This window comes from Leuresthes tenuis, unplaced genomic scaffold, assembly GCF_036924035.1.
Source record: "Leuresthes tenuis unplaced genomic scaffold, fLeuTen1.0.hap1 SCAF_11, whole genome shotgun sequence".
NCBI classification, from domain to species: Eukaryota; Metazoa; Chordata; class Actinopteri; order Atheriniformes; family Atherinopsidae; genus Leuresthes; species Leuresthes tenuis.
Genome location: NW_027325365.1, coordinates 25,104,634 through 25,120,447, shown reverse-complemented (window position 1 = coordinate 25,120,447; position 15,814 = coordinate 25,104,634). Strand labels below are relative to the sequence as shown.

Sequence of the window (15,814 nt, the reverse complement as noted above, 5' to 3'; positions counted from 1 at the left end):
ATATTTGTTATATATTCACACAAATTCCACAGAAATGAAAGATGTACCAAATATTTTCAGTTCTTTCTAACACAATGCATGTAAACACAAAGTACTGTGTTGTTTTTGAACAAACTACATCAAAGTGTAGCTTTTCTTTAAGACACAGACTTGCTTTGACTTAGGCTATTTGACTTAGTATTTCCTATTTTTTTTCATTAAGTGGCAGACACTGGCTTCCACAGAAATAAGTGTCCAGACGTCTCAAAAAGAAACTTAACTGTGCCAGCCTCCGTCAGCTCTTTTCTGTAGCTGCCTTTAAGACTTGCACAGCCATGAGGGGACACTTTGGACTATTTTTTAAAATATTTTTTTTAAATCAAATTGTGGGGCATCTTGTTCACTCTGTCCTCTTTGTGGCTCTTTGGCCATTCCATCCTGGTGTTGATTTACAGTGGGGAGAACAAGTATTCGATACGCTGCCGATTTTGCTGGTTTTCACACTTGCAATGCATGTAGAAGTCTGTAATTTCTATCATAGGTGCTCTTCAAGTGTGAGTGACGGACTCTAAAAACAAAATCCAGAAATGATTTTTAAATAATCATTTTGCATTTTATTGCAGGAAATAAGTATTTGACACCTTACCAAACAGTATGAATTCTGGCTCTCACAGACCTGTTTGTTGTTCTTTAAGAGGCCCTCCTGTTCTCCACTCGTTACCTGTATTACCTGCACCTGTTTGAACTAAATAGAATAAAAAGACACCTGTCCACACTCACACACAAACAAACTCCAACCTCACCACAATGGCCAAGACCAGAGAGCTGTGCAAGGACATCAGGGACAAAATTATAGCCCTGCACAAGGACTGAATGGGCTACAGGAATATAGGCAAACAGGTTAATGAGAAAACAACAACTGTAGGTGCAATAATCAGAAAATGGAAGAAGACAAAGATAACAGTCAACCTCCCTCAGTCTGGAGCTCCCTGCAAGATCTCACCTCGTGGGGTTACAATTATCGTAAGGAAGGTAAGGGAACAGCCCAAAACTACTCGGCAGGACCTGGTCAATGACCAGCAGCAAGCTGGAACCACTGTTAACAAAAAAACTATTAGTAATACATTGCACCGTCGTGGTTTAAAATCCTGCAGTGCACGTGTGGTATACAGAGCCATCAGTGATATACCAACATTGTTATTATTTATATGGTTAATATTACTTGCATTAAGATAAGGTCATGAGTGTGTTGAAAATTGTCTGTGTGTTGTCTGATCGGGAAAGGTTCGTTTGTTTGTCAAATGGGGTGATACTGTATCTAAGTCTCACCAGCAGAGGGCGCGTTCGCTACACTTACAGGGACAAGAGAAATCTCGCGAGAATACGCTCTGAGAACGGGAACACGCACCTGAGTGAAGATGTGTGTGGCGTAACGCGATAAATAATATATATTTTTGGCTTTTTGCAGAACAAAAATAAGACTTTCAAATTAAATGTGTAGTGGAGGACAACTTCAATTTGTACCATGCTACACATGCAAGGTCCCCCTGCTTAAGCCAGCACATATCCAGGCCCATCTGAAGATTGCCTATGACTATATAGATGATCCAGATGAGGTGTGGGAGAAGGTAATGTGGTCAGATGAGACGAAAATAGAGCTTTTTGGTCTAAACTCCACTCGCTGTGTTTGGAGGAAAGAAGGAAGAGTATAAACCCAAGAAGACCATCCCTACAGTGAAACACGGAGGTGGAGGATGCTTTTCTACAAAGGGGACAGGGCGACTGCACAGCATTGAAGGGAGGATGGATGGAGCCATGTATCGCCAGATATTGGCCAACAACCTCCTTCCCTCAGTAAGAGCACTGAAGATGGGTCACGGTTGGATCTTTCAACATGACAATGACCTGAAGCACACCGCCCGGGCAACTAAGGAGTGGCTCCGTAAGAAGCATCTCCAGGTCCTGCAGTGGCATAGCCAGTCTCCAGATCTGAACCCGACTGAAACTCTCTGGAGACGCCTGAAACCTCAAGGATCTGGAGAAGATCTGTATGGAGGAGTGGGCCAAACACCCTGCTGCAGTGTGTGAAAGCCTTGTAAAGAACTACAGGAAACGTCTGACTTCTGTAATTGCAAACAAAGGTTTCTGTACCAAGTATTAAGTTTAATTTTCCTGCTGTATCAAATACTTATTTCCTGCAATAAAATGCAAATTGATTATTTAAAAATCATTGATTTTTCTGGATTTTGTTTTTAGAGTCCGTCACTCACACTTGAAGAGCACCTATGATAGAAATTACAGACTTCTACATGCATTGCAAGTGTGAAAACCAACAAACTCGGCAGCGTATCAAACACTTGTTCTCCCCACTGTACTTGTGAGCTTTGAGTCACTGTCAAGTGTCCCCATCCAAACTCTTCTAAGCTTCCGGTCATGTTTCAGACTCTCCTTTAAAATATCTGGGGCCAAAGTGTAGAAAAGCAGTACACCATGATGCTCCCTCCCCCGTGTTTCACAGTGAGGAATGAGGTTTCACTGTTGGAGCGCCCTGCACGTGCTGGATTGTTCAGTCAGAATCATTCACACACAGACCATCGTTCAGATGGTCTAGAAATATCAGCTTATTCTTTTAATAAGCAGCGTTTTCCATCATGTTGTCCATAAACTGGACACATGTAGGAACTTTGCTCCTCTGTGTCATGCAGACTGCATGGTGGGGGTGCGATGTTCGTTGGATATCTCCACCTGTTGAGGATGGAGAATCACAGATGTCGTTAGAAAAGCTCCTTGTCGCACACACCTCCGTGCTGTAAGGTTGTGATCAAAGAATTTTCATCAGTATCGGCATGAAAACTGTTTGCCGTCATCTGCAATCACGACCAAGTTAAAGAGGAGACCACATCTCATGACTGATAACCACATTGTATGTGGTTCTCTAATGCAGACAAACTGGAGAGCTGATGCCAAAATTATAAATATAAGTCAGTTTTATTTGTATTCGAATTCAATGGAATGATGCAGCCACACATCTAGTCAGTGCATAATTAATTATTCACATATGTATTAACTTCAATGAAAATAAAGACACGATGGAAAACAAACATCTGAGTTTAACAAATCATAAGATCAGGCAGGTCCATGTAGTTGTGTGAAATTGGTCATAAAAACGAAAGAGGTATTGATATGAGAACATGCTAAAAAGTGTCACTGATTACACAAATATGCCAGTTATATTAATTCATATGTATGAGCAGGATAAGTAAGATTTGCAGTGGTTTTAATAGAGCAGCCATTTTAAGGCTGCAGTCAACAAGGTAAAAAAAATGCATACCACGACACCACTGACAAACGGCATGATGTCGTGGTGCATCTTATAAGTTAACAGCTTCTACAACATTGCTCAAAATAACCCCCAAGTCTGCTCAAAAGATGTATACAAAAACAATGAAACGATGTAATTGGCTGTGCTGTACATAATGCATGCATTTGATTGGTGTGCTTGTTTGATTTGATTTAAATGGCCCCCCATTCCGGCGCGGAACACCAGAACAAAACTCTAAACCTTTACATAATGAAGCCTGCTTCAAAAAAAAACAAAAAACTGAAGAAGTCTCTGACCTCTGACTGATGCACTTTGTGAAAAAAACATGACACATCAAATCATTTCACCCGTTAATTACTCCGGTCCTGCAGCAGACTGAAAACCAGAGGAAGAGTCCAGTTTGGTCAGCTGACAGGATGCTTACATACAACTCCGCCCTACCAGGACTCCATTAAGACGACCCTTCACCCACTGATCCGTGTCAGACATTTAGATTACACTGAAACATTAAAGAAAAAAACATCAATAGTACTGGCTTAATCGAACATTTCACTTTAAGAAAATCAACATTTGAGATCTGGATCAGACTTTTTTAGGTTTAACTTGGCTTGAGTTGGATGTACCGGCAAAGGAAAAAAAAAACCCTTCATTTTGTAGGAGAGATGATTTAAACTGCTATCAATCGTGTAACATGCCAATACTAACAGACGGAAAGCTGCCTGCATCCACATGTTTTGCTCCTCGAGCAGCACAGTGTGTCAAATACAACACCAGATATCTCTCACTTGTCATTTTCTTCTGCGTCACTCCTTGTTCACCATTTGGTTGCACGGATCTGAGAGTCAGTGTCTTTTAAAAAGCCCGCTGCGTCTGCAGGAGGAAGCGGTCAGCGGTGGAGGTCATTGGGGGTCAGCTGGGGCAGAAGGAGCAGTGGATGCCTCCTGTCAGGTCGGTGATGGCTCCCTCTTTCACAAGCTTCTGCAGGAACTCACTTTCTCTGTCCACGTTGTGCATCTTCTGCTGCTGCATGACGCTCATGGGCAGGTGGTCGTAGTAGTGCAGTGGCACGTCTCGATGGGAGAGGTTGTAGCCGAAGCCTGCCAGGCTGACCTCGTCGCACAGCAGGCTGGCGAGATTCAGTGCGGAGACACCCAGGGTTGGAATGTTCTGCAGAAGCGACAACAGAGAGCAAAAAAACCCAAAAAACTGTCATTACGGGTTTTTTTTAAATAAAACTAACAGCTCCACAGTTTATATGAAGCTTTAAGTAGTCTGAAAAAAGAAAGCGTTTCTATTAAGGTAAAACTGTCAATATAAATAAATAAGGGAAGGCCAGTGTGATGAAGAATGTACAGTTTCATTTGGTCTATTATTGGTCAAACAGGCTTATTGGAATATTCAAAAAGTAACATAAAGAGGAGATGTTGTTGTTAGCTAAAAGATTTGGATATTCTGAACTGCCACACTGATTCACAGTCTTGTTTTCCTCCGGCAGACACAAATCTCTCTTAACTGGAGAGATTTAAAAAAAAAAAAAAGACCGCCTTATGTGCAGTGTCTATTACCTGGTCCCATCCCCACAGGCGGGGTCTGGGTTTAGGGTATTTCAGGAGGTCTAATGCGGCCTCTCTAATGACGTGGGGGTTCAGGAGTCTGAACATCTGGGGCCGAAGAGGGATTTCACCTGGAACCTTCTGCCAGAAGAAGAGCCAGTCCCACAGAGGCTGCAACACAAAGCACAGCTTTGTGTAATGTCACATGATACTGCAGGAGGACAGAGAGCCTGCTGGAACACGGGTTAATGGGCACATCCACTTCCAAACACGCTGCCGGAACTTGTGTGGCGTGTTCCACCGTCGCCATGCAATCAGCAGATGGTTGCATAGCAACGAGGTTTTAATCTGAACGGAAGCAGCTGCTTCATGCAAACACATTTTTATCTGGATTTTCCAACTTCTACAGGATTTGCAGATCTGTGCAAAAGGTCTGAAGCCACCCGTAATGTGTTTTTTTTTGTTATATTGTGAGCAAAACAGGACGTAGGTGCAGTGATTTACTGAAACATGCTAAAATAAATAGAAATGTATATTATATGTATATTAGTCAAAATGCTGCATTTGTACAATTCTAATGAGCATGAAGGTCAGTATTTGGTCTGAGCTCAGCCTGACCCTCTTTGACGAGCTTTCTGTCATTTCTTTAAGAAGTCTTCAGGAATAGTTCTTCTTTGGATGTTGGCTGCCTTTTGTTCCGTTCTCCAGCCAGATGATCCCACCTTGCTTCGGTAATGTTGAGATCTGCTGCAGATAGTTTTTTTTAAGGACACAATGCACACCGTGCTGAAATATGCCAAGTTTTCAGCAAATAGCTCTTTGGGAAATCCCCTTGTTGGAACAAAAATACTATTTTCTGTCAAAACTGTGTCTTTGGTACTTTTCTTAGACACAGCTAAAGAAATGGGAACAGATGCGTCTCTGTGACAGGCTGCTGGTAACAAAGAAAGTATTCAATTCAAAGCTGGTGCTTTGTTAAGTTGTCCGTTATGAGTAAACCCCGCTGATTTATCCCATGGGTTAGGTCCCTTTTCTTAATACTCGAATGATTAACATGTCAGTGTAAAGTGGCTTTAAACAAATGAAACACTTTCCACAGAAAACCAGCAGGTAAATGAGTGAATCATCAGCTAACGCCCCTCAGAAAGCCTGTGGCTCGAGACTTAAAATGATGTTAAATGATGAAACCATTAAAAGGAAAGTTGAATGTGAAGAAATGAGGGGTGGATCAAGACTTTGCACAACACTGTGTGAAACATGATCAAATATTACATAAAAATCTGAACACTTACGATTAAAACCAACCATTAAAATAAGCAAAAGATTATCTTCCACTTAGACTAACTGCAGGATAGCTTGATCTCCAGTCAATCAAAGCACCGATCAGCTGACGCCGACCCCTCCGGAACTCACCACAGCCCGCTTCTTCAACATAGCAGAGGTCCAGCCGATGTCGCCTCCTTTATACACCACAGCTACAAACACAGTGTCTGGGTCTGTGTCGACCCAGTGGAGTGGCGTGCCCTCCGGATAACTCATCCTGATGCTGGTTCGAGAGCCAACGTCCCCTCTGAACTCTCCCAGAGGACCCCTGTTTAACCTGACAGACAAAAAATTCTGATCAGAATCATCGCACCACAAAATCTGAAAGTCAAACATGGACCCTGCATGCGTGATGAGCAGCAAGGAGCACATCGGTGCAGATAACATCTGTCACAGAGACCGTTACATGCAAACTGGGTGAGTAAAGTCCAAGCAGCACAGCTGTAATTCTAACCTGATAACCACATCAAATTGGTCGATCAGAGGGCCCAGCTCCAGGCCTTTGAGGATGCCTCCATTTCCCATGACCACACAGCGGCGACATTTACCCGACGCTCTCCCTGGCAGCGGCGCAGAGGCTGGAAGCTGGAAACAGGTGGAGTCATTAACTGTGTGCTCAGAGAAGCCCTCACAGGAACACACTGAACTCAGATACGGGCTGAACTGCACGGTCAGCATTAAGGAGCAGAAAGCAGACCTCCTCAGAAATGGAACGCTGAGAGAACATTTCCCACACAGCTAAGATGGAAGTCAAAGTCTATCAATAAAGGGTTAATATGACATTAAACACATGGTATAAACATCTGTACTGCTGACGAGATAAAAACCTGGGACCAACTTCCATCAGATCAGAAGTGAATGTTTTTCTGTGGTTCATCCAAAAGCCGCCCTCTTTATGACTTCCCCTTTCCTCAGTGCTCTGAACTATTCTCATCACAAAAGGCTTAATACAGAAACAAGAGCTCTCTAGCAATCAACAAGCATGTCTAACTAACACCACACCAACAGTGTCTCAGGTTTACTTTGTGTCATATTTGCAGAACAGCAGTAGTTTCACTTTTTTCTGGTGACGGTTTAGTGTCTTTTCTCGCTGTTGTTGTGGCGCGGTCGTCCCCTTCCTAAGCTGAAAGAAAAATGCTTCAGGAAAAATTAAAAACAGATGGGAGGGATTTTTTTCCCCAGCTATTTGACTGTCCTGTAGCGACGGGGCTTTAAAACAGGAAGTCCCTGGGTTGCACAGAAGTGTGAAAATAATAACTTTGCAAAGACTTCAGCCATCGAACGAGTAAGAACATTTGCACTTTTCTTCGCCCAGACGGTCTCCAAAAAGAACCAAACGTGCATCTGATACACATGACTGGCTGAAGATCGACTTGTGAACATGAGATGGCGCTGCTGACGAAGTCGACTCGGGTTTCCTTCTCCTAACCTCACAGAAATTGGCAGAATCCAGCTGCCACACAAGTGAACATCTTCCTTGTTTTTCTTTTAAACGCTGCTTGCTCATAACATTCAGGCAGTGTCAAAAGATCTTTGTTGAATTTAAAGTTTAAATTTGCCTTTTTAAACAAAGATCTCAATGGAAACCTAGAGTCTATATTCAGGAAAGTGAGAATTTTTAACTGTAACCTGCTTTTCCAGGTCAGAGTTTCAGATTTCTTCATGATACTTGCACACACGTCGCAGGGAAATTCGATCTCGCCTCAAACTTCATGCCAGCAGGTGAGGCTGGGGGCTCTGAACTGGCGAGTAGCTCATTCATCGCTGGTAATTATTTACGTGCCAAGGCCTTTGTCCTTTTGAAGTCTGTGTTTTTCCCACAGAGCCAGGAACTGGAGCTCAGCCTCACACCCTTCACTCAGCCAAGGACAAACCTGCTGCACATATCTCCACTCTGGTTGCGAGAGCTCAGAATAACCATTTAAAGAAAAATGGAAGAAGGTTCCACTCCACTGTCAGCTTTTTGTAAACTTCTGCAGAGGAGCAAAATAGAACATCCCAACCGCAAACAACACAGGAAGGCTCTAAAATGGGGGGTACACTAAGGGTTAAAAGTCACCAAAACCACAAACTCCACCCAGCTGCCATCTGGCAAGGAACACAGAAGTAGAAGCAGTCCTGACAGCAGACTTGGGGGCCGTTTCCTTCCTCAGGCAGAGACACCACTGAGCTCCTCCCACCACCACAACTACAGTTGTAATGGAGCAACTTTCAGCTGCATACTAGCTCAATTATAACTTAAGAAAATAAATAAATAATAAATAAATTGGAGTCGCATTCACCAGCTGCAGCAGGTCCTTGACTTTGTCTTGAAGCCCTGTGAACCCGAATGGCGACGGGAAAAGGAACAGGTCGTCGGGGAGCGGCTCGTCTCTCCACAGGAAGGGCTGGGTCGACTGACCCGAAGCTGGAAGGAGCGCCAACAGTTTCGCCCTGGTGCCGCCGGGATGACACTGACCCTCCAGGACTCTGTGCACGTGCTCGTGCACGAGCTGCGGGGGAAACAGAGACTGTGAGCAAAGCTCCTCTGACAGAGGCACAATAACACCAGCAAATAATTTTCTATAAAGTCATGACCCGACTGAGCAGGTTGTTCTAAGATGTGTAAATACATCGACTTTATGTGTCATCTTCACACAGAACAGACAGGGGTGCTCAGATCAGCCGAACACGAGGACACTAGCTCTTATCACACATAAAAACTGTGATGTCATCCTAAAGAACAACATAGATGGTGTGTGTGTGTGTGTGTGTGTGTGTGTGTGTGATCTGATTTCTGTGTCAACTTGTTAAGGCTGAGTATGTTTTGATAAACAGGAAAGAGAAAGAATGTATGCATCAGAGCATAACACAAAGAAAAAAGAAAAAAACAGTAACAGAGCTGCTGTTACAAGAAGCTTGAGCAAATCTAAATGGGACTCCTTTCAGATGGCTCAGGGTGCAGGAACACAGCATTCAGAGACGGTTAGAGGTGCTCCGCTGCACGACAGACTGCAGGACATTTCCATTTCTCTGCTCTGACCCGTCATAGCCTCCAGCTCTCAATAAAAACACACAACAAGTTTATCTTATTTTTCCTGGTTATGTCCATAGAATTGTTTGACTTGATAAATAAGGAAATTAAACCAGGCGGCCCGATGTGAGCCTCTAAGTTTACTACTTATTGTGAACCCCAGTCCTCATAAGGCCATTTCCAAACTACACAGAGAAAGAGTATTCACACGTGGAAAAGACTCAGGACAGTGTTTCCAGGAGTGGTCGTCCCAGCAAGTTCACCCCAAGGTCAGACCGTGCAATTCTCAGAGAAACTGGGGAAAACCCAGCAGCTACATCTCAGCCTCTACAGGGCTCAGCATGTTAAAGGTTCATGGCAGCACAGTTAGAAACAGACTGAACAAGGATGGTTTGTCTGGAAGGGCTGCAGGAGAACGCCTCTTCTCTCTAAAAAGAACATGGCAGCACAGCTTAGGTTTGCAAAGCTGCATCTCAACAAAGCACAAGACTTCTGGAACTTCATGCAGGAACCGTTCGTACGAACAGATTTGTTCTTAAGTCGTGCGTACGAGTTATTTAAGAGAATTTGCGGTAGGAACAGAATTTACGAGTGAGCCAAACCTGTCGTAGGAGTTTAGTAAAACAGTCCTCTGTTTACTTTGAAGCAATCATAGATAAATATATACATTACACCCCATTAATTATGTTGACATTATTCTGTTGGACTTAAATGATGCTCTAATTGAAGCTTAATTGGACTCTGTATAACAAGGCCAATGCCCTTGGCTGGACTGCTGAGCACAATCGGAGCAGTAGACTGCACACACATAAGCGTCAAAGCACCCGTGCTGTTGTGGAGCGCACTGGGCTGCTCTATAGAAGGCATGCTGCGTTTTGCACAATATTGCCATGAACGAGGGTCTCCCACTACCTGAACCAGCCCAGGCAGACCAGAAGGTGTGCTTCCAGAAGACCCCCCCTCATGGACCGCCCCATCAAAGTGCCATCATGATGAGGCAACAACTGATTGCACGGCTTTAGTTGCTGTCATCGAGCGCCTGCCCATGGCTTTTGAAGGTTTTTTTAAGCCATTTTCATACCAAACCATCTCTTACTTATTTTGGTGACTACAGGTGACACGGAATTAGCAGCACGCGTAATTGCTTTCTTCACTTTAGCAGGTCCTGTAATTCCACTGCTGACACTGCTAAAAATGACAGATTTTTTCCTTTTTGGAACTCTGAAAGCAGAACTTCAGTCTCAGAGCCCATAAAGTTGTTCTTTTTGCACCTTGATGCCATTCTCATGACTCAATGCTCGACACTTGGGGTGGTCGGTGGCGCAGTGGGTTGAGCAGGCGCCCCATGTACGGAGGCTATAGTCCTCACTTCATTCAGCCCCGCTTTGAGTCCCTAACCGGATGGCCTCTGCTGCGTGTCGTTCCCATTCTCTCTGCTCCGTTTCCTGTCTCTCTCCACTATCTCCACTATCCACAAAAAAAATAACAAAAAAAAACCTCAACACTTCCTGGCACAGGCGAGATGAAGTGTAGTATTATTTTGGGTGTGGAGTATGCAAATACAGGCAGCATCCTTGTGCAAGTGCACTTAAATAAATAAATAAATAATAGCGTTTTATTTTAGTAGTGCCAACTCACAGGTGGCATTCATCATTTCCGCAGGTCGTTTACACACTTTTCCCGAAGTTAAGAGCGTTTGTTGAATCTGACGAGGCGAGTTCGTGTTCTTGCATGAGGCCAAATGTCCTTTGGACACATGAGACCAAAGTGCAGATGTCTGGTCATAATGCACAGCAGCACGTTTGGAGAAAACCAAACGCAGCATATCAGCACAAACACCTCATACCAGCTGTCAGATGGAATGTTGCAAACCATGGAGACAGCTGGCATTCGGGCTTGAAAACACTATTTACATTTCAGTAAAAGCCAATATTGTACAGCATTTTAACAAACCTGGAGAAGCTGTAAAGCTTTTTTTTTATTTATTTACAGCTCATATAATTGCAGTGTTTTTGCCTTTGGTCTGCATTGTGGATGAGGATTAATGAGGCAGAAAATAAACAACTGCACCCCTCAGAAAAGCAAAGATCCATACCGAGACAATGGGCCTTCAGTTAGAAGGTGAGGTCCGGTGAGGGCATGTCTGCACAGGTGCATTCCATTCATAATCTGACCCAGATAGCCTGAACTCTCGGCTCAGCTTTTCTCACCTTTTTATGTGTGAGGTTGACGTGCCACTCGGCAGGTTTACTTGTGTCCGTCTCAGTCAACGGTAGAGAGACCATCCTCAAAAACAGCAAAAACAAAAACACAGCTGCAACCACCACCACCACCACGCACCTGGAGAGAGGGGGGAGAAATGGTTCTGTTTGAAATGCTAAAGTAACAGCCAAACAAGACACAGTAACCCATCAATAAACGGGAGCTTCCCAGCCTGGAGCTCTCTCCCAGTCAGTTTTTGGATGAATACACACACACGTTGCCTTGAACTTGGGTATAAACACCAGAATGCTGGAGCAACAGAAGAGGAAGTCATGGAAGCTGAAAGGCTACAGAAAGCTCCTTCGGTTCAATCCGAGACACAGATTTAGGCTCATCAACATGTCCCTGGGACAGTAGAAACCTGAAGTCTCCTGAGCGGGCAGTCAGAAGTGTGGAAGTCCTTTGAATGAGATGCCAAGAACCAGCTACCTTCTAGTCAAGAATTCCTGCTTCTCCATCACTGGACTTCATCGCTCCAAAGGTTACTGAACCGCACACATAGCCTCCCAAAACAGGGTGCAAGGAATATTAGCGAGCTTGCGCAAGTGTTATAACTGCGTTATAAGTGTTGAAATCAGAAATCCCTCAAACTGTGGGGGGAGATTACAGCTGGATGATTCTACCGAGCATCCCAGTTAAAGTTAAAGAAAATCCTGAGAAACAAAGTGCCTGCTTCCACGCTGCCTCACACACGCAGGGAAAGGTCATTGTTCAATCCTGTTGGTCTCATAATGACACAAATAAAAGTAAAAGAACTCTGTTCTAACTCTGCATCTTCTGTAAGAATCTCTTCAGATCGACCACAGGCATCGGGGACACATTAAGCAGGAGGAAGTGCAATAACTGCATTTTTAAAAAAGATTTTCTTTCCATAACTTTTATGAATAGTATTCCCTCCTATTGTCTGCAAATAGGTACAGCCTCAGGGAAAGAAACTGCACAAGGAGCCTCCAGCACTAAAACAAACTTCATTAGCTATAATGATTAACTAAAAGTACCTTTTACGCAGACTAACCTTTAACCTGCAAATGGCATCTCCTACCGTCAGAGTAAACATTATCTTAATCACCTGTGAGTCATTTAAACTAACGACTGATTTACAAGAAGAGTCAGCGTTGTCAAAACAGAGCAGAACACTTGGCAAAACTTTTAACAAACATTTAACATTTAACAAAGTACCTGAAGATACAGTTTAAAAGTAAAGTTTCTAAATGGCGTAATTTCCTCTTTCCTCGCAAAGAAACTTTCATCTGATAAGCAACAACTCGGTGTGACAGGGAGATGAGCTTAAGGTGCAGAACTCATGTAGCGACAGTCGTGGCAGCTACTTTTAAAACACACTTAGCCTGTGACCGGTGCATGCAACAGTCAGTTAGCTGTTAGCTGTGAATGACATCCACATCTTCTCTGTCTATTTGGCCTTGAGGTGAACCAGTTTAACTCCAGCAGCTAAATCAGTCTACACTGTAGCAATGAGTACATGTCACCTCTCAGATAAAAGGTGGAGCAGTGTCCTTTTTCTTTTAAATTGATGGGGCTTACAAAGAAGATGCTTTCAGAATCTAACAGATTCTCATGATTTTCATCTATACTGTTGCTCCCACTGAAGGAAATAGCCTGAATGTAACATTCACACAATCCCCATGCAGGAAACCAGCTGAGACGTAAACTGTGAGTGATGAACAGTGGGAGTCTCTGTGTGTGCATCACCTGTGTGCAGTCCAGCGTATAAGAAGCCTCATGCTGTTCTCATTCACCTGGGATCCTGGGAACTGCTCGGGTGTGTCCGCTGAAGCCTGGAGCCCTGTGGCCCTCAGGGATCTCGTCCTGGACCCACAAGGACAGACAGAGTTACTCAGCGGGCACAAGCATGATGGAAGAGCAAAAAACAGATCCCGATCATGTGGTTAAAGTAAGGTTTCTGTACAGGACGATGCTTACTGTAGGGAAACCTGACAAAAATAGCAACACTGCTCTTCTCTGGTGCACGCTAACATTCCGAGACGCGACTGGAGTTGGATTTTGCAGAAATAGCTGCATGGACCTTTCATTCCTTTGTTTCAGTGACAGACACAGAAAACAGTTTTTGAGGAAATGGTGAACGTAAACTGTGCTCCGATACCAAAATGATTCAACATCGGTTGATTTTAGATCTCGGGTAAAATCAGAAGTGGCCCGCAGGGGTAAAAAGGAAACTATTGATAAAGACAAGCCTACAGGCAGTTGTGCAAAGAGTTTTCCAAATCAGAAGCGCTAATCAACATCCGAAAACTAAAGTCTGCACAGACTGTCACAATATGAAATTCGTTGAAACAGCACAGGTGCGCTGAAACTGTTCTGAAACTCCACAGAAGCCCCAGTGTTGTAAGCTCAAAAAGTTCCCTGAGATCTGTGAACTCTTAATGCTGTTCATCTCAGTAAAAGTGCTGTAATGACCTCCACACATAGATGATGATACAGAAACTTTCTCTGTTTTTTTGTTTTGGTATTAACATCAAATGTTGTGGCGTTTAAAAGTCAGTTATTATATCTGTTTGTAATATAAAACTAATGAAATAGCACAAAATTGCACCGAATGTTAAGCACGGCGCAGGCCCCCCATCGAGCTTCCAAACGCAACAGCCCCACGTAACTAGTCTCATTTTATTATAGTTTATATTATATTTTATTTTTTTCTCTCGTTAAAGTCAAATATGTGATGCAGTTAGGATGTTGAAGAGAAGTTAGCAAACGTCTGCGTATTGAAAAATGCTAAAAAGCGGCTCTGGGATGTGAAGTTGTGCACAATTTTTACGTCGCCGTTTTCTTTTGAGAAAAGCTGCCAAATGGTCGCAACTGTTCATACTTTGACGGCAACAAGAATGAAAATCATCCCAGCAACACGTTGACATTATCAATGGTAATAAACATGCAGAATTAGTTCCAGCGGAATGTTTTTTTTTGTTGTTGTTATTAAGGAGGAGAAGCGGTCAGCTGCAGCAGCCCGGAGGTCACGCGCTTCTGATTGAAGAAACGAGATCTGATATAGAGACTGTCGCAGGCAGCATTTACACTTCGAATGGTAAAGCCCATTTACGCTGGTTGCTGGGCACTAAGAAAAAAAACTGGACCAAGATGATAGTAAAATGTACCGTTTTCCACCAGAGGTTGAGCAAGGCGTCACAAAAGAAGGATATTCGTTTTTACAAACGCGCCCTGTCACGCAGTGATGAGAGGTTGCAGCTCAATAAGAGGTTGTTGCTGTCGCTACTCGTCGCAAAAATGGGGTAAGGAGTAGTAGATTGCTTTCCAAGAAACAAAGATAAGGTCCCACAGCATGACTCGACTTAATACGAATGGCCGCTACTTATTAACGTCAAAAACTGGGTGGCCGTTATCGCTGCTTTATAGCCACAACGCATTGAATACAAAGCAAAACCGTTAAGCGTTAGATTATCTTTAAAACTACCTTAATTTGGTTTTTGCAAGTCGGTGTTTCGATTATTTACCGTTTCATAGATTCCAACGATTCTTCATGACGTACACTTTAGGTGTGATAAACCATAGCTCCCTCTGGTTTGCCATTTATACCTCCCTCGGTCTCGGAGACTGTGAAATAGTCAATTAGAAGCAGCAACACTCGTTATCACTTCCGCTGCCATCAACGACGTTTAAGAAGACCCTATCAGTAGTTCGGGTCTGAAATACGTACCCCGATGACGCAATACGTAAATTTGCATTTGAGACGGGTTGATGTCAACGTTAAACTCGACTATCAGCTGCCCAAATTAATTATCTCCCTTAGCGTAGGATACAATGTAGACATTTACATAGACGCCGCATTGACTGCTGCCGCTCAGAGAGCGGCATGCCCACAGGGCGGCCATCTTGGTACAGTGCCATTCGCTACAGTACATTACATCTAAGAAGGAATGGTGTTTCTACACTGTAAAGAGATAACAAAATCAGTCCGTTGTCAAGCTATTTTCACGAGGTTTGTTTGTCAGACGTCAGGCATGACAGACAGAGATAGATAGATTGAACGGAAATAACCCAGAAAACGCTCAGGTGTACTCAGGTCATTATTTAAAGAACTTATGTAAAATATTCAAATTAGTATTTCCATTTTACCCTAGTAGCATTCAAACTCGTCTTTCTGCTCTTCATTTATGAAGTTTTTCTTTGAAAATATTACATGCAGTTACTCACAACATTAGAATGAGGTTCAGCTGCAGGGAAATGCTGAGGCATTTTTATATATCCAAGCACCCTGTATCATAGCTACATGTGTGACGTTTTTAACAAATCAATATTTGAAAATCGCTCCAAAATTCAGGGAATAATTCTACCTTAAGATTGAGGAGCACCTCTTTCCTTCGTAAG

At 43.3% G+C, this 15,814-nt stretch overlaps 1 protein-coding gene across 1 annotated transcript; it reads right to left on the bottom strand.

The window, feature by feature from the left end:
- Positions 1–3,950: 3,950 nt before the first annotated feature.
- st3gal5 (ST3 beta-galactoside alpha-2,3-sialyltransferase 5) lies at positions 3,951–15,066 on the bottom strand. Its single transcript, XM_072396237.1, has 8 exons — positions 14,941–15,066; positions 13,163–13,279; positions 11,401–11,530; positions 8,460–8,669; positions 6,632–6,762; positions 6,268–6,454; positions 4,867–5,025; positions 3,951–4,468 (listed from the first exon to the last, which is right to left on the bottom strand). Exons 1-8 carry the CDS (start codon positions 14,946–14,948, stop codon positions 4,211–4,213), a joined length of 1,200 nt encoding a protein of 399 aa, XP_072252338.1. The 5' UTR covers positions 14,949–15,066; the 3' UTR covers positions 3,951–4,210.
- Positions 15,067–15,814: the final 748 nt, after the last annotated feature.

Bases quoted from the DNA above. Each gene is read 5' to 3' on its own strand.
- st3gal5 (XM_072396237.1), bottom strand. The intron at 8,670-11,400 runs GTGAGAAAAGCT...TTTCCCCCGCAG, and splicing joins TCAACCTCACACATAAAAAG to CTCGTGCACGAGCACGTGCA. The intron at 6,455-6,631 runs GTTAGAATTACA...TTTGTCTGTCAG, and splicing joins CAATTTGATGTGGTTATCAG to GTTAAACAGGGGTCCTCTGG.